The sequence below is a fragment of the Scatophagus argus genome, chromosome 1, assembly GCF_020382885.2.
Source record: "Scatophagus argus isolate fScaArg1 chromosome 1, fScaArg1.pri, whole genome shotgun sequence".
Taxonomy (NCBI): Eukaryota; Metazoa; Chordata; class Actinopteri; family Scatophagidae; genus Scatophagus; species Scatophagus argus.
In genome coordinates this window covers 14,969,750-14,994,573 of record NC_058493.1, presented here as the reverse complement: position 1 = coordinate 14,994,573, position 24,824 = coordinate 14,969,750, and the positions used below count along the sequence as shown (strand labels likewise).

Below are 24,824 nucleotides of genomic sequence, written 5' to 3'. Positions count from 1 at the left end.
CTACTTTATAGATCATGACGATGATGGCAATGATGATTCTTAATGCCCATAATGATTACTCCTAAATTAAGTCTAGGCAGTGTGTTGTACAGAGTCTGTTTTTTTAAATCATTTTAGAAGTACTTTTTAACAGTTTTTTAAATTTAGTATATTAGTGATTGGGCCGTACTCAGATGGTTGTACTCAGGTTAATGTTGCCACCTTCTGCAGCATGAGAGAACTACAGACTGAGTTGATTTGAAGCAGCATGTACTGCATTAGATTTTTAGGCAAGATGAGGCAAAAGAAGTTAATATGAAGCCTACTGCACAGTTCAAATACTGAGCATGTTTCAGATTACTTAAATGTTGAACTATAATAGAAATAGAAAACAATAGTCCAGTACAGTTTTCCATGATTCATAATATCACAGTACATTAAAGAAATTATTAATTAAAGTATATGGAAACATGGAATCATTTGTCTATTTGTATAATCAGTTATGAATATAAATATGGTATCCATTGTCAGATAAATCTAAGAAGCAACATCAAAAAGACAACTGAGGAGGAAAACGTGGGTATGAGGAAGACATTTTTCTGTTTTGGTTTAAAGGTTTCATGATCTGCAGATCATGAAGTCAGATGCATATGGTTAAATTAACAAGGCAGAGACAGGGACAATATCACCCTCTATCCAAATGAGACCTGTTTAAGAGTTTGTTAAATCTAAGTGATCGAGAGGATGACCTCTTTTTCTTCATTTGTTTTGTATTTTGTTTGACCACTGACAAACACCAAAGGTAACTGTAGTTGACATGCAAGAACTGAATTAATATTTAGAAAATAATTCAAAAGCAGACGCCCGGCTAACATTTATTGCGATGTTTATCAATGTCAGTGGTGACGGTAAAATTAAAATACCCTCCATAAAATGAATTGTTATGAATTAAATAGTTATTGCAGTTATTGATGCAATTCTTCATCTGTCCTACGGGGGGCAGTTACACACATAAGTGTTAAGACTTTTAAAAGAAGAAGAAAACGAAACCAATAGAATTGAACCTCATTGCACTGGTTTGTTGTGTCTCTCAGATATCTAAGAACTGTCTTAATTGCGAATATTGTGGTATATGTGTCCCACCAGCAGTGGACAATGTCTAGCCGGGCTCTGCGAAGGCTCAGAGGGAAACAGCGGGGTCAGGAGGCCTTGGACCTCGGGGATTTAACTTTGGGTGACAGCCCAGAGGAGATGGTTGCTGCTGAAGAGGAGCAACTGGACACTGCTAATGTTTCTCCCCTGTCCAACAGGAAGGCCAGTAGCGGAAAGAAAAACAAGGCTCAGAAAAATTTCAGCAACATTTATGAATTGGTAAGGTGACAGTGTAATTCCGCAGCTTGCATCTTAGTTTTCACCTAACGTTAATATGTGTTTGATTGTACTGTCAAAGCGACCTCCCTGTTGATAAACCTTGCTAACACAGGCTAACTTTAGCCGTTAGCTCATTTCTCACTTTAGTTAATTATACTTAGACACATCACATTGAAGATTAAGGTTAGCTAACAATGTGTTTGTCACATAGAAAATCAGTGGAAAGTAGTCTAATGTTCCATCACCAACCCTGTGATAGGACGGACAAGGAAAGCTCCAGTGGACTGTACAATATGCTTTTGACAAACGTTAGCCATTGTAATCTGACACAAAATGGAGACCTGTACATGAATACTGCGCGATACAACTTACCTCTCGAGCTACAGGTTTTTAGGTAAAGACAGTAACCCATTCATTATTGTTCAAACTTTGGATGTCAGTGTTACGATTTATGAGGTTAAGCTGATTTGTACAGGCCTTATCTTTGGTGAAGATGATATTAAGAATGCCGTAATACTTCAACTTTAAGTGTATAGAATTACTTATTGTGATAAAATGACAAAATATCATGTAAAAAAAAAAAAAAGTATCTTAGTCAGTTTATTTGAACAGCCAAGAAATGACATTGGCTTTGTCTTATGCAGCAAAATTTCCCTGTAAATCAAGACCATAAAGACATTGTGTCATTGTTATATCAAGACGTTCTACACTGGATCAACATTTTGACTTGAAGAAAACTTAGAATAACTTCTCAAAATCCTAAATACATATGAATACATGTAAAATACATTTTTCTGTTGTGTATTTATATCTAGTGCACTGTAACTATCATAAAACTTCAAACTTTATTTTTTCAGTATATTTTCTTTTACATACATCGAAATTCTTTCTCTGTATTTAACCCATCATTGATTGAAACACACACACACATGCAACATGCAATGAAACACAGGAGCAGTGGACAGCCATGTCAGGTGCCTGAGGAGCAGTTGGGGGGGGGTTAGGTGCCTTGCTCAAGGGCACATCAGCCAACTAATAGAGGGAAGGGGGGAGCATTGATCAATCACTCCACCACACCCAATTTTTTCCTGCCAGCTGTTTACACCTACCAGATAAAAAGTAATATTAATTCAGTTCAAATTTGTCATTTACCATTTATTCACACCGGAAACCATCCACAACCTGGACCTCAGAGTGGTGTTGTTGGTTCACAACACTGAGTTTGTATATTAGGCAAGCACAATATCAGGAAAGTCTCCAATGAGCTGTAACATTACTCAGTATTATGATGATGATACTTGCGATAACTTAACAGAATGAAAGTGCTAATATTAGTTCTTCTCTCTTTCCTCAACCACCATGCAAGCTAACCTGCAATCATGACCAAATAGACACCAGTTTATCAGAGGGTAGCTGACGGGTATCCAGGGCTCCATCCGGTCAAGTGTTGGCATGATGTGTGAATGAATGCTGTGTGTAAATGAAATTATTTTTCTTATTCATAGTTTTTCAGGCAGTCTTTAAGATGTGTTTATTGCACATGTTCATATTGCGGTGATGATGAAAATGTGCTTTATCAATCAGCGCTGTTGATTATTCCTTTCACTTATCATGTTGAACACACAAATCCTGTACATGAGTAGAGGTGACCATTGAATTATTTTAACCGTGACATGATTTACCTAACGCACCTCTTGCCAATATCTCTCTTTTCCTAGATAGGTGATGCAGACAACGAGGCAGAGAAAGTCTCACCTGATGAAGACGCAGAGGAGCCGGATGGAAAAAAAACGAGTGACGTGCAAAAGAAAGATGACCGCGACAGTGAGGAACCAGATCACAAGCAAGAGAAAGTGTCTACAAAGGTAAATGTAAAGCAGCATGAGGAGGATGTCTTTCTCTTATCCTCTGTGTTGACCGAAGTATTCTGCTGATCTAAATATACATACTGTAATTACGTATGTTAAATTGTCACCCTCCTCTCTTAAACAGGGTTTGGATGGAGACAGAGTTAAAAAGAAGAAGAAAAAAAAGAAGAAGACAAAAGTGATGTCAGAAGATGGACAGGTAAGTGTAACTTCTTTATTAACAATTTTGTTAATTTACTGACAATAATGATGTCTTGCAACCTCCCTCTTTAATCCACTTGGTTTTTTTATATGACCTGCAGGAGGCTGCACCGGATGATAACATTGATTTATTACTGGAGAACCTGGAGAGGTCCAATGGACTGAGTTTGCAAAATGAGGATTGTGGAGGCTCTGACAGAAGATCTGTGCTACATGTGGAGCACAGGTGAGGAGTCCAACTTCTCCCATGTATCTCTGTCAGAGACCTTTGTTGTTGTGGTTGTTATTTTCTTCTCCTTCCAGACCTGACTTCGATGCTGACAATAGTATTAATCTGTAAATTTGCATACACACAACACTCTGATTTCTAGTGTAGTGTATTATCAATTATTAACTGTTATATGGTTAAAAATAAACGTAATTATAGATTAATATTTTTACCGAACTAGTAATATTGATAGCTCTTGACCAGTGCACAAATGGCATGACTGACTGACTGAGTGACCTCACTTTCTATGGACATAAATATGTATTTCTGTGATTTCTTATTGTCACCATGTGGTGGTGCTTGGCTCACACAAAAAAAGCAAATTATTTGGAGGCTGGCTGTCTTAGGGGTTGCACTACAGAGAATAAACATTGGTTAAAACTTGTTGAAATTTATTGCACGTCTGACCACACCACAGTGATGTCAGACCATCCCATTTCAATTTACTGTCAAAGGCAAAGCATGTGATTGCATGTGGAATGCTGTTTTCAGAGATTTAACAACACTAATTTAGAGCAAACAGTTTGCTCACTTGTTGATGAGAAAAATTGACTAACTTCAATGTGCCAATTCTGCGTCCCCATGCAAAAGTTAACTTTGCAAACCACAGTCAGACAAAACTTCATTCAGATTTTGTTTTGCTTCTTTCACAAACTATTAGGTTTGGTCTGGGTGTCCCACTAGTATGAAACTTAATTATAATTTTATATATACATATATATATATATATATGTATTATAATTATACGATGCTGTTTTCCCAACAGATGGCATTAGCCTTTTTACCTGATTACATTATTTTGGCTGACTCTGTGTATGTGTGTATACAATACTAACTAGTTAGTGTTGCTCCCTGATTTTTTTTTTTTTTTTTTCCTTTTTCTAGATTAGTTTTACATAAACTAACTACATAAACTAACTAACATAAACTAACAAACATGCCCTCCTTTTCCCACTGAATGTATTTTCTCAGCTGGCCCACATTGTCATGTAGTTAAATGTTATTTCTGTGTCCATTCATTAGGAATCTCAACCCAGAAACAGAGCTGAAAAGATATTTTGGGGCTCGAGCTGTTCAAGGGGATCAAAGGTAAAAAGCAAAGGAAAATGTTTGGCATTGGTTGGATTTAAGTGGCCCATGTCCTTTCTATGTATACAGTATTTTGCTCCTTTATTGTTTTGTTTTCCTCTCACAGATCTCGTCAGAGAAACAGACAGTTTCACCGTAGCACCTGGATGACCTGTCTTAAGGACAGCTGGCCTCGCTTTAGCCGCCCAGGTAGGCTTTTGCTCATAGCCATCTTGATTATAGCTGGTACTCAGTGATGCAAAGTAACTATTAATATTTACTCAGGTACAGTACTACTGTAAATACAAATTCTTGTCCACTCGAGTATTTCCATTTTATGTAACTTTATAATTCTACTCCATTACATCTGTGATGCAAATATTTGACCTTCTACTCCACTCCAGTATGTCAGTATTAGTTACTAGTTACATTTCAGCTTACAGTTTGTCATATTTTTCCTGTCAAGTGAAAACATGTATTTCCCAATGTGTATAATGTAATTTTTTCTGACAAATTGAAGAATTAAGGCCCTGATCACAATAAGACTCATATGAACAGGTACATTTGATTCAAAAATGACATTTGGCAAAACAGCTTGGCCTGTCTGTGGAGGAGGGCTGTGTGCGCAATCCGAGTTACTTTAAAAAAGCGGTGCGACTCCCATTCCTTGCCCCATCAAGCTGAGAATATTTAAACTTTTATGTGCATCAAATAACTAATAGAAAAATGCCATGAAATCCCATACACTGGACCTTTAAATGTATCATTTCAGGCTGAATTTGTTTGCCAGTTTTAATGACTGTCCTTTGCTGATATGATGAACTGTAGCACAAAATAGTAGAATAGTACAGTTTAAAAATATATATTCAGTATTAATTACTTTGACCGTACTTGATATCTTGTTTAAAAATAATCTGTACTGTACTGTAATGAACTGTGGGCTGCTTCGTGGTGGCTCAGTAATCTCAGATTCATACACCAAAATGCACCTGTTAAGTGAGTGTATTTATGACAGTTTCTCTCCTATTTCTACTTGCTATCTCTTTACAGGCCACTTTCTATCTGACTCTATTGGGCATATTTAGTAGTATTAAGTTATTATATTAGAGTTTAGCCCCTTATGCAGAAAATGATCGAAATTTTGTCCTGGTTTTTATTATATGTGATTCAAACTGACAAGCACACAAACAGCCCTCAGCAATTTCAGATGGTTCTGCACCTTGAAGTCTGATGCATAAGCAATAAAATATCAGTGGTGGGAGTCTTGAGCTACGCCATTAGCAATATAGATTTTTAAATCTATCCAGCATAAAATTGGCTGAATAATGCATTTGTTACACTGATGCCATCAAAAAGACTGCCTCATTGTGTTCACACTGAAATTCACCATTGACTGATCTCCAGTGTTGCATAATCTCCCTGTTAGTTGTTCATGTCCCAGAAATGTCACCTTAGGTAACTATTAAAGTTACAAACACATGCTTATCAGTACACAAAGTACACATTGAGACATGAGCTAACTCACTCATACTGTTTCTTCATAATTACGTTCAGGCCCACGCTGATATCCATCCATCCATCCTAACAGTTATTGTCAACATTACTGGCGACCCCACTCAGAACATCTTCACAATGTTTTAACGTTATGTATTCAACGGAACATAAATGTGTAGGCACAACATGCAGATGGCAAACGAATTATCACGGTCAGAAATATGTTCAGTAAATCATGTTTTGTTTTTGATTATAATAATCCAGCAATAGTATTCTTTTTATAAGAAATCCTGAACTGCATCACAGACAGACTTACTATATTGAAGTTGCTTCAGTTGATGTTAATGGAAATATGGGTTATTTATCAGGCAATGTCACATGCAGGTTGCAAATGGAACAGTTAGCTTTGTACTTAGAATCTGTTATGCTTATGAGCCGTTTTTGCACAGTTATGAACTCACCTCACTTTTTACAGTCTCTTGCTTAGTCAGTTCCATTAGTTTCAATGCTATATATCTTCACTTTGTTGTCACACCATTGTGTCTTTCTTTATGTGTTGTTCTTAAAGGTGTGATATGCGGAAATAACTTGTGCAAAAGAAATTTTGTGGTGGTGTCTCTACAGAGACCCTGCCCTACGACTGTTTTTTTTTTTTTTTTAATTGTCTTAGTTCTTTGCTGCATCGGGACATTTCTGAGTGTTACCCTCGAGGTCTGGACACTATAATAAAGTAGTGACCAATTTCCTGCACTTTAACTGTTTCATTAAACAGTGCAGGGGTTTTGTTGTGTTTATTTGTGCTTTAGAATTCAACCGTTGTGAAACAATCAGAAAATAATGTTTTATTTCTCTGATTTACTTCTTTGTTCACCCTAATCACTGCTCTCTCTTCATTCACTGTTTAGATCACTCAGACACTGTTGTTCATTCCCTCTCCCACAGTTGAGCTGCAGATGAGTGGCCACATTAGAACTGTCTTAACAAACAGCCACCAAAATATTCTACACATTATGACTTTAACTCTGCTTAACATTTCCACAGGAATCTCAATGGCCTTACTGCAGTCAAAGGATGGCATTCAGTACTTCACCTTTGAGCACAGTCGGGAATACCAACAAGTACAGTTCAAGTTCCTGGATGCTGTGAAGTCCATGGATCCCAACAACATTGTGGTAAGTAGTTTTATTATGACATACTATAATTTCAAACCAGGCAATCTCACTGATTTGGTGTGGCGAGAATGGTCACATAAACTTTCAAATCTTAAGTGGGCATGAAAATATCCTGTTGAACAGCCGTACACTGTAAACAATCAACAAATAAATATCCTTCTTCAAAGACATGTAAGACTGGAATATATGAAATGAACAAGTAGCACTGTGGTTAAAAGATAAAATTAAAATTATAAGATAAATACCTGTTTATACCTGTAAATTTGACCTTTGTCTCTCTCTCTCTCCAGGCCCTGCTACAACTTAACCCCTACCACATTGATTCCTTGCTGCAGCTTTCTGATGTCTGCCGCATACAGGAGGATCAGGAGATGGCCAGGGACCTCGTTGGTGAGGTTTCATTGATTACATCAATTGTAAAGCAAAGGCAAGGCTGTAAAAAGGTTACGGGTCCAGCAATCACCCAGGTGCCAAATCATCATTAACTCAGAGATCCACTACGTTTTACCAGAATCTGTTCGATTGTACCTTATAGGCAAATTAAATCTATTCAGTGTATGAAGTATATGACAATGATTTCCTACAATGTCCTTAAGCTATCTTCAGATATTAAATCTAGAAGTTACAGATCTTGGATCTCTTTAATTAAGATCATAAAAAGATATTTTTTTTGCCCTCACAGATTTAAGCGTTTTTTTATGTTACAGTAGAATCATCGTGGTTTGTTATTCCCATTTTAAATGCATATCAATCATATTGATATTTTCATTGAACCACATGTCATCGTACCAGATATCAGACATGTACAAAATCACTGTTTAATATCATAACCATGCACATCCAATTGTAGTGTGTTGGTTTCACCAGTGAACTGCTAGAGCAGTGTTTCATTGTCAGAATGGCTTTGGAGTTAATACAAGATGCAAAAGACTCTGGAGTCGCTGATGAGTCCTAAATTTTAGCTGATCGTTACACTGAATAACTGTGGTTATTTTAGTTCTAAGTGTCAGTATGCTGTTGTAAATTTGAAATCAACACAACGTGCATTGTTAAGTCAAAGTTCATGCTCCATGCAAAGTACAAAACAAGGTTTATTATTACGAACCCTCTCGTTGACTGGATAGCTGGAATAGTTTAAGTAGAAGACCAGAGGGATAATTTAACAAAGAGAACTTTCTTGATCCCTGGCTAATTAAATAACATGTCATCAGTTGAACTTTACAATAACGCTGAGAAGTAAGAGTGGTTTTCAGTTCTGTGTTTTTGATTCAAAACTCTGCCCCGGAGGTGGTTATCTGTGAGAGGAGCATAACTGCCACAGCCCAACAGCTGCAGCATTTCATTAGCTTTGTCAAGTGCTTTCTGTACACTGTGACATACCCGCTTTACTGATGTTTCAGTGAAAATGTAATGAATTAAATACTTTTTATTTTCAGAGAGGGCCCTGTACAGCTTTGAGTGCGCTTTTCACCCTTTATTCAGCCTGACCTCAGATACCAGCAGACTTGATTATCTGAGACCAGAGAACAGGTTGGTTGCATCTTTTTCCTCTTTTTTGCTCAAGTGCTTTTTGTGAGGCATCAGTAGGACCGTAAATTATCGTAATTCAGTAATTCAGGAATCTCTACTTGCAGGGCATTTTATCTGGCTCTTTATAAGCACATGATGTTCCTGGAGAAGAGGGGGTGTCCACGAACAGCTTTGGAGTACTGCAAACTAATCCTGAGGTATGAAGGGAAAAGCTCGAATACAGGGAAAGGCAAGCTATAGAGTTAAAGGGAAACAGTAAATGTATAGAGGGACATACAGAAAGATATCTGCTTCTCCATTTAAAGGCCGACCAATAAAATAGCTTTTACGTCAGTTGTAGTCATTATGGCCCTGTTCTCTTTATGAGTAACCCATCTGCTCCCCTTATCTCTGACTCACATTCTGTTTCTATTGACGGAAGGCAGTTGAAACATGGTTCTTCATTTCACATCACATTGAAAAGTACTGCATATGATCACATGGTTTGATAGCTTAACAAAAAGAACTCTTATTTTCCTGAATAAAATAACCACCAACAGCAGTCATCAGACTTGAAGATATTCTTCAAAGAATGTTAACTGAGATATCACTTTTGTATTCTGCCAGTGGTAATCCTGTTCAGGAACATTGGGAAGCTGAACAAAAAAGAATTTTATCTATTACAGATAAAATCACCTTATATCCCCTGCAGTGTGATGATGTACCCATCCAAATTGTTTATATGGTGGGAAACAATTGAACATGTGTTTCAGACAAGGCCTTCCAATTCCTAATATTTTCGTAACATTGTTTTATCACTGATTACGTGTTTTTGAAAGACATTTAATGCTTATCCCTGTTTAATAAACAGGGATAACAGGGATAAGCAATGACATAATAAAATACAGGCTAATGTGAGATGATACAGTAATAGAAATTGGTAATAAAATCCAGAAACATTCAAGGCAAATGTTTAAACCTCATTGCATAACTGAAAACCTTCCGTGTCATGCTGCTATAGCGAGTACTTACGTAAGACAGTACGAGGGCTGTTCCCAAGCCCCGGTGCCATCAGTCTGCCATAGCTTGAGCTTTACAGTCTGCCTACATAATGGTCAGTGCTTATCTAGAATTTTCATCAAACTCTGACTTCCTGACTTCATGACAGCTATGATCTGGTCCTTTTGTAAAGCAACAGTTTGGGAATAAAAGCTGACAGCTGTCCTCCTCCAACCAGCAGTGATTCAATCACTGTTAGCTTAAAATGCCATCATGATTGATAATTTTAAGAAAGCCCTCTTTGAACTCGCATTTATGATTTAACACTGTCAGTCCACTGTTTTAGAGAAAAGAAACAATCATATTTGTATTCCCATATTGTTTTTTCAAACATGGACTATATTTGGTATCAGCATAGTGCTCAGATAGTATTAAATGCATTGTGGTGTGTTTTGAAGGAAACAAGAAAAAGCAGCAGTGGAATTTTTCATACGATCTCTTATGTGATGTCTTTTTTTTTTTATTTCATCTCACACAAACATGTATTTACTTGCACTAATTATTTGCTTTTGCTCTTGCCTGCCATTCTTTTACCAGTTTGGACCCAGATTCTGACCCGCTTTGCATGCTGCTCCTCATTGATTTCCTGATGCTGCGGTCCAGAGAGTACACGTCTCTCCTCCAGTTATATCAGGACTGGGAGGTAAAGTTTGCCATGCATGTGCAGTTTTTGTTACCTCTTGGGGACCTTTTCTGGTATTCTTGTTTTTGCGTTTCAGGAGCACAGGAATCTGTCCCAGCTGCCAAACTTTGCATTCTCCACTGCACTTTGCCATTTCCATCTCAGTCAGCAGGAAGATATGGATCCTGAAGAAAGTGACAAACACAGACAGAAAGCTGACCAGATGCTGCAGAATGCTCTCATCATGTTCCCTGGAGGTTAGACTCTCAGAAATGAACCACCAACACTATGAATATATATATATATATATATATATATATATATATATATATATATATATATATATATGAATATATTTGCCCCTCAGTTACTTCTTCCCATTGTCTATAGCATGACAAGAATAAGAATTACTTGCCTTTCAAATCCCAAAAATTGTTAATGTGTATTTTCAACTACTTACATTGCTGTTAATATGTCTGCTGCAGTTTTAATGCCTCTACTGGATCTGTGTACTGTGCAGCCAGATGCTACAGTCACCACCAATGCCTTCTTTGGCCCCAAGAGTCAAATAGGGTAATGTATGCTCCCTTTGCTGACAAGTGTTGCAAATCCAGCAGTTGCTGCCATGAAGAGTAGTTATCTTATATTAATATAGCATCTTACCATTTTCGACCCCAATAGCAAAACAACTGGGACGCTGTGTTAAACAAATTAAAGCAGAGCAAAGTCATTTGAAAACAAATTTTGTCAAGTGACACGGTTTTACAAGTGTTCCTGGGCACAGAGAACCTCGCCTCATCCTCGATTGAGAACAGCTGAGCCTTTTCATACCAAATCATGATGCAATCACCTGCGACCAATGAATCTGTGTACCCCTGGGATGTTCCAAACAGGTTTTTTTTTTGAGCATTTCATAAGTTTCCCAGTCTTTTGTTGCCTCACTCCTGACTTGTTTGAAATATGTTGCTGGCAGGAAATTCAAAGTAAGCTTATATTTCCAAATTCAATGAAGTTGTTGAAGTAAAACCTTTAATATAGTATACTTGTGCTGCTTTCAGGTGAATAAATGTCAAAAAGAAAATGATCACATTCTGTTTTAGTTTGGCTTTACACAGCATCCCACCTTTTTTGGAATCGGTGTTGTACCATGTGGTACTGTGTAGTCAACAACTATAACTGATGCATTTTGTGATTGATATTAATCTTTTCTTCACCTATTCTGTTTTGTATCCAACTTACATTGCTGTTGTGTTTTTCTCCACCTCTGTCTCCAGGCAGCCCCCAGCCCTGGCTGAACTGACGGCATTGTATGTGGGAAGGACTTGTTGCCTCTGGAAGGAAGCAGCGGTAATGCTTTGGTTGGAAGAGTCTGTGAAAGAGGTGCTGCGTCGAGTTGATGCCAAAGACCCTCTCGTGGAGGACTGCCAAAACAGGTAAGATCTCAATGAGCTGCTCTGCTGCCCACATTTCTGTGCGATTATGCTCCATACATATGCATTCTTTCATCACTGTGTTTCAGGAGAAAGCAGAGGTACCGGAGTGCACCAAGAAACATCCATCGTCACGTCCTCCTCTCTGAGATCAAAGAAGCCACCTCAAGCCTGCCTCTAGTGAGAAACTGCAGCAACCACACTTCAGCAATTTACTGTATCCACAATGTCCTCAATCCACCTGGGGTGGATCATTAATGAAATAAAAAAAATAAATTAAAAAAAAATTTGAACATAGAGAAATTTAGCATAAACTTCTCTAAATGTTTATGCACTAGTCTGAGACTCGTTTAGCCTTGGAAATGGTCTGACTCGCACCTGCGGAGGGACTGCAGCACTGCAACCTCAATTCTAAAAAAAAAAACCCCAAAAAACAAACATTTACGTTAGTTCATTTATCTTGTTCACAGCACATATAGGAAAGTACCTGCTTTAACTGCCGGAAAAGCTTTTTTCCAAACCGCTACCTGGTATTACAAATTTCACCAGCCATATTGGAGCCATATTGCCATATTGGACATTTATATCTGTAGGCTATGTAATGCCAAGCAGTAGGTTATTTGTGGGGATGTCCTGTCTCTGCATCACAATAATCACACAAAAACAACAAAAGGAACATCAAGAAGAAGTGCAATAGCTCTTACACATGTTTCTTGGGATAGCAACTCTGTGAAAATTGGCCCCCATGTAGTTCCATGTCTAGCTAGAAGTATCAGTAGTATGCTGATCACCTCTGGAGTATTTGTGTACCTCTGAACTCAGGAATCCAAGAGTAAGTGATTGATACCATTTGTGTGATACCCACAGGAGGTGACCAGTCAGCCTGTGATGGGCTTTGACCCCCTGCCTCCGCTGGACTCAGTGATATCATATACCCGACCAGAGAGGTAATGGAGGATCCATATGCCTGTGTACATGAAATTTCAGTGTAGACTTTAAAGAAGATGCAGCTATTGTGGTTTACAAACCAGTATGCTTTACATCTTGCATTTGCTTATACTCCTCAATGAGATTTCTGTGGGTTTGTGTCTGCATATAGGCAGCATGTTGGTGCATCCAATGAGAGTACATTTTCGCTGTTTTTCCGGTCTGTGCTGCCAACCTTCAACATTGAGGTGAGTTGCATGGTTCAGAGAAGATAGGTTATGTAGGGAGTAGTTCTGGAATTATGATTTGAAGCACATTACTGTTGTCTTCAGTGAATTAAAAAAAACCCCAAATCAAACTGTTTTAAATACTAATCAGAGGACAATTGCTCCCTGAAACTGGTTTCATATTAATTTTTCTTTATAATGCTGTACATCTCAGTTATAATTTGTGAATTTTAGGAAGTCAACTTGAAGAGCAGACTCTACCTGAAAATAAATGCCGCACAGGCATCAATCAATAGAAAAGAATTTTTGAACACAAAGAACGCATGGTGTGGATGTTGGGAAATCATGTGATTGACAGCTGTGAGCCCTATTTTCCAATCACGCTAATTTGTCTGTAACGATTCCATGCTCCCGATAAAACCTTAAATTATCTTTTTGATGCACCTGAGAGTCATCTTTTTCATGAAGTTTACCATTGAAGCAGTACAAAGAAAGTGTATTTAAGATAGTGTTTTCTATCTGACACTTACTAACATAATGCACAGACACGCCCATTAAATTATGTGAACTCAAGGGCGGGGGGAAATATCTAAAAAAAAAATCTGTCAAGCCATCTTAACACATAACCTTGACTGATGGAATATTTCCCAAGACTCATGGTTACCCCAAGGGCCTGATAACTGAAAAATATCAAAGTAAGCATATGACCAAGCTCCAGTTAATTCTGTCCACTACTTCCCAGTGTGTCACTGAAGAACAAGACAATAACAGCATTCACGAAGCGTAAAGTTGTTTGCGGACTTGGTTTTGCAGTCTCTTTCCTCATAGTCAAGTACCACGCTTGTATTTATTCATTTATATGACCATTTTAAAGTCAATTCATCAATTTTCCTTGCCCATAATTTTCAACCTTAATTTTAAAAATTCAAAATCTTTCTAGTTTTTCTGTGTACACTCTTTCATTTAATCATTTCAACAGTTCATTCCTGCACCAAGTGGCTGGCTTTCTCATATCTGAATTTGAAAAAAATGTGATGATATAAATCATCACACTGTGCAGCTACTGCTGAAGCTCGTGGGCCTCCCTGCTGTTAACACTTAATGTTACCTTTTACAGTGTAGACAAGAAAAAGTTCTACTTATTTTTTTTTCTTTTACATGTGTTTTTATGTAATGATTTCAACATATTGGCTCTCAGAGCTTCTCACCGATAGATCATAGACATCACTACAGGCAGTGCTAGAAGTATCTTGCAAGCACTTGTTTTCATTAGATACCTTGTACTTCTGGCGTCATGTGAAACATCACCATTTGTTCTTATGCAAGGGAGTAAGGGTATTATACTATATATACTGTATATATACTATTGCAGTTTACCAAGCATGGGACTTGGGGGGAATAAGAAAATGAAAAATGAATCAGTGTTGTTCTTTTCTTCTCTTAGCATTAAGTGAGCAGTTTTAGTTGCCTAAAACCCAAATGTACCTTAATCATAGAGGAGGTAGCTCAAAAAATCAGAAGACAATGAGCAACTTTGCTGTTGTAGGTATTAGGACTTGTGGGACATGCAAACACTCTTTCTCCCTGATGTGTATTATTGTTATGTTTGGCAGGTTTGGCCCCTGTGATAAATGGGGACAGATGCTATCTGAATGTTTAGAGTACAAAATAGTGTTCTTTCCTTAGTAGATCAAGCACAGAACAAGTCTAATTTATGTCCAAACAACGTGCACCTAGGAGATCATGAATTCTGTGCACAGACCTATGGATATTTCTCCTTCTATGTATACTGAGACTTTATAAAAAAAACAACTCGATTTGTTTTGATCCCATTGTTGGTCTTTTATTCCACTGTTTGTGTATAGCACAAAGCAATTGCTGCCACTACAAGATGCATATATCAAGTACAACCATGCAGTGAACATCATGTGGGACAACTATACATGCGTAATGTTAAGAAAGTGGCCCAGGGCACGTTTCCATGGAGACAGTTCCACACATCCTGATCGTGTTATCTACTTATGAAGAGGAAGAAAGAGGACATGGATAAAGGAATTACAGTGAAGACAAAGGAAGCTACGCTGTCTCGTGGTTTTCTTTACTGTTGAAACCAACAGATTTACATATGAGTAATTAACTTATAAGTGTTGCCTCACACAAGTCTGGATATTCTCATTTATTCAGGTCACAGCTGTCTCGAGACGGAATAGAATAGAAACTGGACTTGGTTATATGTCTTTGTTTTTTGGTTTTTGTTTTTTGGGGGGGTTTTTTCATCCAAGAGGCTTCATCAGTTTATGTTCATCAAAACTAGACCAGGCTAAACGTCCAGTTGCATTCAATTTAGTCTCCTTGAGACGTCTCACATAAGCTTACTTGCATATAGAGTGATCGTGTTGGCGACCCTGTTTGGTGGAGTGAGTGGACATATGTGAGGTGTCGCCGTGGTCTGTGGCTTGTCCGTCCATGTCCTGCCTGTCCATAATGCACTTTTTTGTGATCATGATACATCTATGTGTCCCCATGCTGCTTAGCTGACTTTGGGAGTGAGATTTGCAGGGAGTTGAGTGTGTCTGACACATGGCCACGTAGGTCATCACCTAGGTTATCCCCTGACTGGATCGACTGAGGCCCCCTACATCTCCACTGAAGTGGTAAAGAACTAAAGATACAGAAATAGGCGGTTTGTGGCAGGAAACACTTAGCCAATCAGGTTCAGTGTGGTGGGCCCCAGTTAGCTGGCTACATTTATGCAAATACGTTGTCATGATGGGGAGAGCATTACCCATCCTGTAAAGTCTTTAAACTTAGTCTTCCTTAGACCTCACCCCATCTTTGCTTGTGAACAACTGGGCCTTTTAAGGATGTTTCTTTCATACCCAATCATGAAACTCTCACCTCTTACTAATTAACCAGTCTTTTGTTAATTAGCGGTAACTATGTTAGTATTTTCTTACACTCATCATATTTTAAAATGTAAGAGAATGCTCAGATTAGATATGCTAGACTAACAGAAACTTCTGTGATTCCAGAGACCTGTAAATTAGCTGACTTTTGTTTTCATGTTAAGGGTGAAGAGGTCCTGGGGGATGGTATGGAAGTAGCTCAAGCAGGTCAGGAGCTGAACCAGGAAGTGAATCGTCTGATGGCGGCAATGAGGGACATGCTGGCAAACATCAGGTTTCAAGAGCCGCCGAGAGAGGACAACCCCTACAGAGATGAGGAGGAATGGGACTGAGAGAGGAGGGAGACAGAGGTGGAATTTTAAGTGCGAGAATCAAGAGGAATCAAATGACAAGAAACTTAATTCCATTATGAAAAATGCAAATATTTAATGTTGTTTAATTAAAAAGAGATTGTGTGGAAGAACTGAATCATATTTTTATTAAAGTGAAAGGAAGATGTAGTGTTCCAAGCCTGTCCACTCCTCTGCTTCAGTGGCATTGATTAAATAAAATTACTCTTGGGTGATCCAGATAATTGTGAATATGGGGACCTTTATTCCAGAGTCAGAACAGTCACATTGGTTCAGGGAAACTGTCATATACTTGGCAGTGTTTATTTATAATAAACATTTTTGCAGTTCCGGCATCTCCGGTCATTTTCAGTTGAGCAGCACTTGCATATAATTGGCGCTATTCTTTGTTCTTTGCCCTCTAGTTTCTGAGGTTTTTTATGTTCACGAACAGTGGACTGCTTTATGAAATGAGAGAAAAATTTGAAACTGTTTTCATCTTGAGTGGACGCTCTGTATCACAACTTCATAATTGGACTTGGTAGCACTTTAGATACAAAATGTTACAGAACTAAAATTTTACTCTCATGGATTTGCACCAAAAGTTTCTTTGAGGATATTCTGCTAGTCACACCTTTCAATTAGCTCCTAAACATCAAGGGATGAATGAATAAATAAATCAATAAATATAAATGTCCCAAATTACATCAAACTATTTTAAGAAAATGTTTCTGCAAACTCAGACACTGAGATAGGGAAAAAAATCGCCAACAAATCTTAGTGAGATCCTGTTGCGACTGATATCTCGTTTCTTTTGTGACGAGTTGTGGATGCATTTGTTCATTTGTTAAGACCTGCCTCGTGATAATTTCAGCTTATGTTAAATTGAGACTTTCACAACTGTGGGAGTCTGTTCTTTGGTCTAGTCCAAAAAGAAATACATCATTTTCATTGGAAAAAAATCTAATTACATTTTCTTCTGCTTCAAGCCTGTGTTTTGTGTGTAAATCATTCCTGCAGGATGTCTTCTGTTTTCCGACTCTGTCATGCTGCCTCACTCCTGCTGTGTTTGGAACTGAGTGTCACATTTCAGTTTGAGCTGGTAGTTTGCTGTTTTCCATCAAGTTACATGCAGAGCATGAGTATGGCAGATATTTTATATATTTTGAGTAAATTGATTTTAGTATTTCCTTTGCACAGTCAGCACAATACTCATGACCTCACTCAGTGATGTTGATTCACTGCACTTAAAATCTGTGGCTGTAATGGGCAACATGTCAACAAAATATTCATTAGGCCTATATTTCACCATTTCCAGTGTTTCACTCTTGTGTTGTCACAAATAGATGCTAAGATGAGTCTGCCGTACAGTCTGCAACTGCTTTACACGGTTTTCATGTGTGAAGAAGAAATCCGTCTCATGATGTGCTCAATTTGTCGTCCTGTCAAATCTCTCACACAAAAAGACCTCCAGTTGGAGCTCTTTATGAATATCCTTTCTGTCTCTTTTTCCTTTTCCAATCACAATAAGGGCACCATATATTTATTTATATATTTATATATTTTTCAGACATACACTGTAGAGACACTGAACAGATCACCCTCTATATATGTGCTGAAGCTGTCCATACACTAAATCTGTTACCCACTGAGCTGCATAATAACACAGTCTGACTGTGCTTAATTGTCAAATGATGTCATTGTTCCTAGTTCACCTGGAGCTATGGTTGAGGCTGTTGGAACTTTTCATGTGATCCACTGGCAGTATAGAAAGGCTTTCATACTAGTGCCTCATAAGGAGCTGTGTGTGTGTCTTAGGCTCCGAGGCTGTCTGGTGTGACTCCAGTATTGCCACCACTGCTGTACAGATGGTTAGTAATTACTGTATAATTAAATACCATAACATTAAATCAGTAAAATGATTGGGTTTTTTTTAGTGTTTTCTTTATAGTCTGCAGATTAGTTTCTTAATTATTTGGTCATAAACATGATGAGAAAAAGCCCTTTGTAAACAAAACAGAGCAGCAAATCCTCACATTTGAGATCAGAAAATGGCTGATATTTTTGCTGGCTGCAAAAGTTTAACAGTTAATCGCATATGAAAATGTTTATAGATTAATTGTCTGTTGGTTGGCTGACTGATCAGTAATTTCAGGCCTGAATGTGTGCACTGGAAAACACAAGATGTGCACCACGGTCCAGTCATACCAGGTCACCACACTGAGCTTATCTTGAGTGTGACTGTGAGTGAGCTACAACCTGGAATTAAATTCCTAATTATAGTAAATAGAAATGATCAGTTTTTTAAGATGTTTTCAAGGCAAGACCATGTCAGTACCAACACATTTTGTATTAAATCTATTTAAAGCTAGGTTGATATAGATATATACAGCAAACATGTTAAACCATATGCTCACTAAATCCTGCTCAAACTGGATTCAAACGTTTCTTCCTCACGCCAGATCAGTTTCAGCTGTTCAAATCAATAGTCACAAAGAACAGAAAGTCCAGAAGAGACCCAAATCTGAAATTTCATTACAAGTGAGTCCATTTTTCATTTGATCACATATAAAGATCTCCTTTGATATTCCTTAACAGTGGTTTAACTTTTAGATTGGATTGGACCGATTCTACATGCCCATACAAGATTTAAAAGGTGCTTTTTAGGCGTCATTCACAGAAAAAAAGGTTCAAGGGGGGAGCTGACAGGTCAAGTGGTGTTCAAGGGGGAGAATTTACCATCATGGTTACAACAAAAGCCCTTTCGCGGAGATAATAACATTTACTTTCACAAACGTGTCAAAGATGTAAGAGATTACATACCAACGCTGAATCAAAGCTGTGCTCTCCTGTCTCCACATGGCTGACACGGGGCCGCAGCCCTGCTGACGGTGGCGTGAGAGGAGGAGTCCGCAGCATCCGCAAATGTTCAAACAAGTCACAGTCTCCAGCTCCAGAAAAGACATTTCGTTTCATCGTGTGGGCTCGAGCAGTCTGAACTGATAGGGGAGATTTGGGAACTGACGGGTACGGAGGAGGACGTTTTATGGATCTCCGCGCTGGACAGGTTGCATCTGTTGGAAGGAAGACGGCTTTTCACCCGGACAAACGCGCCAGGTCTCCGGGCAGCTGTGCTGTGTTGACTTCATTGCTCCCCCGGCAGGCAAGACGTGCTTATTAAATGGCTGAAATTAGTAGTGTTAATAACTGCTCGTTAGACTGGATACGCTGATGGGTCCAACAACTAAACAACTGCTCGCTTGATTTTTCCCTCCAAGTTTTTCCTTTTTCGCAACAAGTCAGCCTGCAAACTAGAAGTCCGTCAGACATGGAAATTACCAACAGGTCGCTGCATAACCCCTACATCCTCCACATGGAGCTCGGCCCGCTAAATGACTTTATAGAGGAGAACGAAACCAACCTCACCACCGGAGAGCGAAACTCTTTGGGCTGCGTGCAGATCCTCATCCCCCAGGAGCTCTTCCTGGCTCTGGGGCTCATCAGCCTGGTGGAGAACATCCTGGTGATTCTGGCCATCATCAAGAACCGCAATCTGCACTCGCCCATGTACTACTTCATCTGCTGCCTGGCCGTGTCCGATCTGTTGGTGAGTGTGAGCAACGTGGTGGAGACCATCTTCATGCTTCTCAACGACCACGGCCTGATGGACGCGCACCCTGGCATGCTGCGCCACCTGGACAATGTGATCGACGTGATGATCTGCAGCTCCGTGGTGTCTTCGCTCTCCTTTCTGTGCACCATCGCCGCGGATCGCTACATCACAATCTTTTACGCGCTGCGCTATCACAGCATCATGACCACGCAGCGCGCCGTCATCATCATCGTGGTGGTGTGGCTGGCCAGCATCACCTCCAGTATCCTCTTCATCGTGTACCACACCGACAACGCCGTCATCGTGTGCCTCGTGACCTTCTTCTGCACAACCCTGGTGTTTAACGCCGTGCTGTACCTGCACATGTTCCTCCTGGCGCACGTGCACTCCCGACGCATCATGGCTGTCAACAAAAGCAGGCGCCAATCCACGAGCATGAAGGGAGCGATTACCCTCACCATCCTGCTCGGAGTCTTCATTTTATGCTGGGGCCCCTTCTTCCTCCACCTCATCCTCATCCTCACCTGCCCCACCAGCCCCTTCTGCAACTGTTTCTTCAGAAACTTCAACCTTTTCCTCATCCTCATCATCTGTAACTCGCTCATCGATCCGCTCATCTACGCCTACCGGAGCCAGGAGCTGCGTAAAACCCTGCAGGAGCTGGTCCTGTGCTCTTGGTGCTTCGGCGTGTGACACCATGTAGGCCGACATTTGTCAAGGTTATCAAGAATGTTCTTTCTGGATCGCCATTTTGTCAGTGGCTGATTTGTGCTGAAATGCTGTAAAAGTGCTGTTCACAAAACTTTGTATCTCTAGTCAAGACTCACTGTGGATTTTACGATTATTTTCAGACATGGTTTCACTCTTATTTATTGCTGCGTTACGCTGCAGCGTGCAGCGTACGGGACACGGACACTGGACATTTAACCCAGCAATGACTCTCTTAAACTAACAGAGAGCTCATTAGACTGGTAACTCTTTTAGACAGGAGTCAGTCAGCTACTGGACCACACTGTAGCCTAATTAACAAACGTTTAATTTTTGTTAAACCAAGTAGAAATCTTTAAAAAGCCTTTCCTTCTGCAAATCGTGTCAAGTGTGGGTTTCTTAAAGTGCCTTATTGTTGGTGGAAATGTGATCTGTTTTAAATGCCTTGAAAAGCTACGTTTAGGAAATCGTGTAAATAAACAGATTTTATTTCGCTTTGGAAAAAAAAACCTGAGCAAATGCCTTTGTATTATGTCAAAAGTTGGCTCGTTTTCTTAAGGAGTTGTTAGGCCTGTTTAAAGTCAACTAAACTCAAAGCTTGACAAAACGCGCCGTTAAGATATTGTGTGTTGGAGAAAAGTATGTTGTAAAAAGTGTTGAGTGATTTTAATAATGTCTGGGACCTGGAACTTCCTTGAGTCATTTTAAGGCCGACCGTTTCCTCTTGTTAATTCGTCAAGTTAAGACAGCGCAAACTATTAAGGCGCGATGCAAGAAGGGCCTTAAAATCACTGGAAACACCTAAAAAACATGTTCGTTGCAGTGTGTTTGTTGGCGTTGCGTGTAAATTAGGTCTAACAACCCCCAAAATAAATGTCTCGATGACTGAAGAAAAAAGAGGATGTGCTAAATCACATGAGCGGCCTTGTTTGTGGTATGCCAATTGCCAAGGGCTTGAGGGAGTTTATGAAAGAGGGCATAACGAAGTTACTTTTCTTGGAGTTCTGTGTGGTTTGCGTGAAATGTGCAAATGGGGACGGTTTCTGAAACGGGAAACGGGTTGGCGCCTGATTTAAGTTATGTACTTCCAAGGAGCGAGACCTTGGCTTAATGGTCCATTTGAAAATAAAGACTTTTTTTTTTCCACCTCTTAATGCTTTTTTTGTCTAGTCTAAAGTCCTGCACACATAAAAGCTCCAAAAGACAGCCTAAGCTTTAGCAACAGTTTTAACTGACAAAATCAAAATGTTCACTGAGAAACAACTGTAGTTTTACATTTTATTTTATATATCCTATGATATAATGTATTCTTAATTGATCCTAAGGATTTGTTGCAAACAGGACCTGCATTTTAGACTCTATAACTGACTTAAGTTTTTCCTCTGTAGAGAAACTGAAATGCAGTAATATATCTTTATTGAAGTGTAGATTTTTCTTTTACAATCAGGCCATAATAAACATTAATGGTTAGATGATGGCTACCATGTAATGTGAAATGTGCGTGTTAATGTAGATTGTTGTACACTGCTTCCCAAAGTTTGCAGCTGGTTTACATGGTTCCCACTATTATCACTGAATTTATTTTTTCATTTTGAATTAAAGCTTAATTTTCATTTTATGTTTTGTAGTATGTGAAATGGTAGGCTATTTTAGTTTCAGCACTTAATTATTTGTGTTTTCTGCAGAGCTGTTGCCGAGGATTGTAAATGTACAGTAGGATTGTCTATTATCTGTTACATAAATGTTGAAAATAAACCCTATTAAATTTAACGAGACTGTGCTTCTTAATGCTTTATTGTATCCCCAAAGTGAACCTGGTTTGACACATATAAATGCTGTGGGTATTAAAAAAAGCAGCATCCCATGTTAGCTTGAAACTGATAGAACAGGACTATGTTGTACAATTTATTTTAAAGTGGTATATACAATCTTTACAACTTTTTACATGTTATGTATTTCCTTCAAATAAAGAGGCCAACATAACAAGAGTTTGTGATCACCACATTATCACTTCACTTATTCGCTTATTTAAAGGGGTGTTTTAGTTATTGTCAGATAAAATAGCCACACAAAGGCTTTGTGTGTGTGTGTGTGATAAACTGATGAGAGTACAGTACTGTAAATGTAACAGCTGTGCAGTTGATGTTTTCAGATGTAAATGTCTCAACTCATTTGGCCTTTAGAAGTTTGTGCTGTGTCTGCAGAGGAATGTACATTTTTCTGCTTTATAGAAAAAAAAAAGGGCAAAACAACATTTGCTTTCAGCAGACAGAAGGGCCATTGATATATAACAGAGATGTTTTTGAAATCCTCTGTTACTAAACTCATGATCAAGATCAGTTACTGTGCTGTAAAAAACAGCATTGAAAAGAAGGGGATTTCCATCTGGAACAGACAGAAAGCCTCATCCTGTCCTCAAGAAAGAAATTAAAAACTTATCTGAAAAAAAAATCAAAATCTATAATTAATGGATCTTTTTTTTTCACCCATATGAGGCAATGTCAGAAAAATTAAATACATTTAATATTTTAGTTTTAGCATTTTAAGAAAGTACAAGCCAGAGAGCAAAGAAGAAAGTTCTCATAAAAATGTTTCTTCAACATATATATATATGTTGAAAATTATTAATAATCTCTTTTTAATTTTTACTCATTCTACCTAATCATTTGATTTTTGTGGCAACTGTAATATGAACCCAAAAATGAAAGTGTTTAGATGGTGATCTGACCACCCTGACCAAATCAATAATATCGAGATGGCATAGCCAGGGATGTGGATTGAATGTTTGTGTATAATTATAATTTGCTGTTGATTTTAAAACAAGACATTTTTATTGGCACACAGAGGATGTGTGAAGAGGCAGTTTATGGTGACTAATGAGCAGAATGGGCTCTACCAATCACGTACATGGGTTTGATACTATTTTTCAATTATGCTAATTAATACAGCTAATCTAATTATTGTTTATTGTTCAATTGTTAATTATAAGTGTACATATATTTAATCGAGTCAGGTGTTTTTAAAGGGAATAATAATATAATAAATAATAATAACAAAAACAGTGCAACCATTGTTAATGCCTTAATATTAACTTCCTTGAATAACTGTAAACAGCTGTTTTGTGATAAATATTTGATTTAAAAATGTAAAAGATGCAGGCCATGTACTTGAGAGTTGTGTTGATTTTGCTTGGCCTATGAAAGGCCAAACCTGACCTGGATATTGTAAGTGAATAAAATTGATAAAATACATTTACAAATACATTTAGACTAAATTGATAAATTAATCTATAAATATTTAATGAATACATTTTATAATTTTTTTTTTTTTTTAGAATTTCTACATTATTATTTGTTTTAAATAAAATGTTTAACTTTAAAAAGCCTAGTAAGTCAGGGCTGGTCCTCCATACTGGGCATAGACAAGAAACTAGTTGGCTAATATAATGCCATGGGTGATTAGAAGAGGTAGAGAGAGACAGCTACCTGTTAGGCCTACACTGTGAAAGCCAAAAACAGAAATGTTTTGTCCTCCTTACGTGCTTGTCTTAAGAAAATGATGGTAGCAGTCTCAGTACTACCACTCTGACAATATGGAGGTTATGCCAGACTTGTGACAGTATCATACAAATGCCCTCTAGAACTGTTTTTTTAGGACAGCTGTTGTATGATACATGGAGTAACATCAAAATGAAATCCTTTACAAACATGTTTATGTTTTTCATTGTCAGTGAACTAAATAGCATATTAAATGAGGAAACTGACACAGACATGACATAGATATGCCAGTTGACCGTAATTATCCCTGATTAGCCTGAAGGATGACCAAAGTGTATTATGTGCTGGGAGCAGCATGTTTACAGTCAGGGTTAGGGTGATGACTTCCTTCATCAGTTAGCAGCACAAAGCAGCTCTGTTCACTGTAAAGAAAAATCTCTGCTGTCCAAACAACAAACACACTCACGCTATAAATATTCAAACTATAAAACAAGGCTCTGACCCTTAGGGAAGGATACAAATAGAATGTAAATATACAGTATATATACAGTATATGTTTTACTTTTATACAAATGA

The 24,824-nt window shown here is 38.3% G+C and overlaps 3 protein-coding genes across 3 annotated transcripts in view; all 3 read left to right on the top strand.

Moving 5' to 3' along the window:
- LOC124064477 overlaps positions 1–24,824 on the top strand; it is a 956,368-nt gene that overhangs the window by 127,976 nt on the left and 803,568 nt on the right. The gene's annotated exons all lie outside the window — the stretch shown is intronic.
- tcf25 (transcription factor 25 (basic helix-loop-helix)) lies at positions 1,011–16,675 on the top strand. Its single transcript, XM_046385273.1, has 18 exons — positions 1,011–1,350; positions 3,069–3,215; positions 3,343–3,417; positions 3,521–3,645; positions 4,711–4,776; positions 4,883–4,965; positions 7,291–7,421; positions 7,712–7,811; positions 8,858–8,951; positions 9,056–9,148; positions 10,527–10,632; positions 10,709–10,868; positions 11,097–11,184; positions 11,886–12,044; positions 12,131–12,221; positions 12,909–12,988; positions 13,141–13,216; positions 16,266–16,675. Exons 1-18 carry the CDS (start codon positions 1,135–1,137, stop codon positions 16,431–16,433), a joined length of 2,058 nt encoding a protein of 685 aa, XP_046241229.1. The 5' UTR covers positions 1,011–1,134; the 3' UTR covers positions 16,434–16,675.
- On the top strand, positions 18,680–21,899 carry mc1r (melanocortin 1 receptor). The gene has a single exon (XM_046385372.1). The coding sequence runs from the start codon at positions 19,759–19,761 to the stop codon at positions 20,734–20,736; it is 978 nt and encodes a 325-aa protein (XP_046241328.1). The 5' UTR covers positions 18,680–19,758; the 3' UTR covers positions 20,737–21,899.

Excerpts from the sequence above, each read along its gene's own strand:
- mc1r (XM_046385372.1), top strand. The coding sequence starts at position 19,759 with ATGGAAATTACCAACAGGTCGCTGCATAACCCCTACATCCTCCACATG.
- tcf25 (XM_046385273.1), top strand. The coding sequence starts at position 1,135 with ATGTCTAGCCGGGCTCTGCGAAGGCTCAGAGGGAAACAGCGGGGTCAG. Across the intron at positions 4,966-7,290 it reads GCCTCGCTTTAGCCGCCCAG|GAATCTCAATGGCCTTACTG; the intron begins GTAGGCTTTTGC and ends ACATTTCCACAG. Across the intron at positions 11,185-11,885 it reads GGCCCCAAGAGTCAAATAGG|GCAGCCCCCAGCCCTGGCTG; the intron begins GTAATGTATGCT and ends CTCTGTCTCCAG.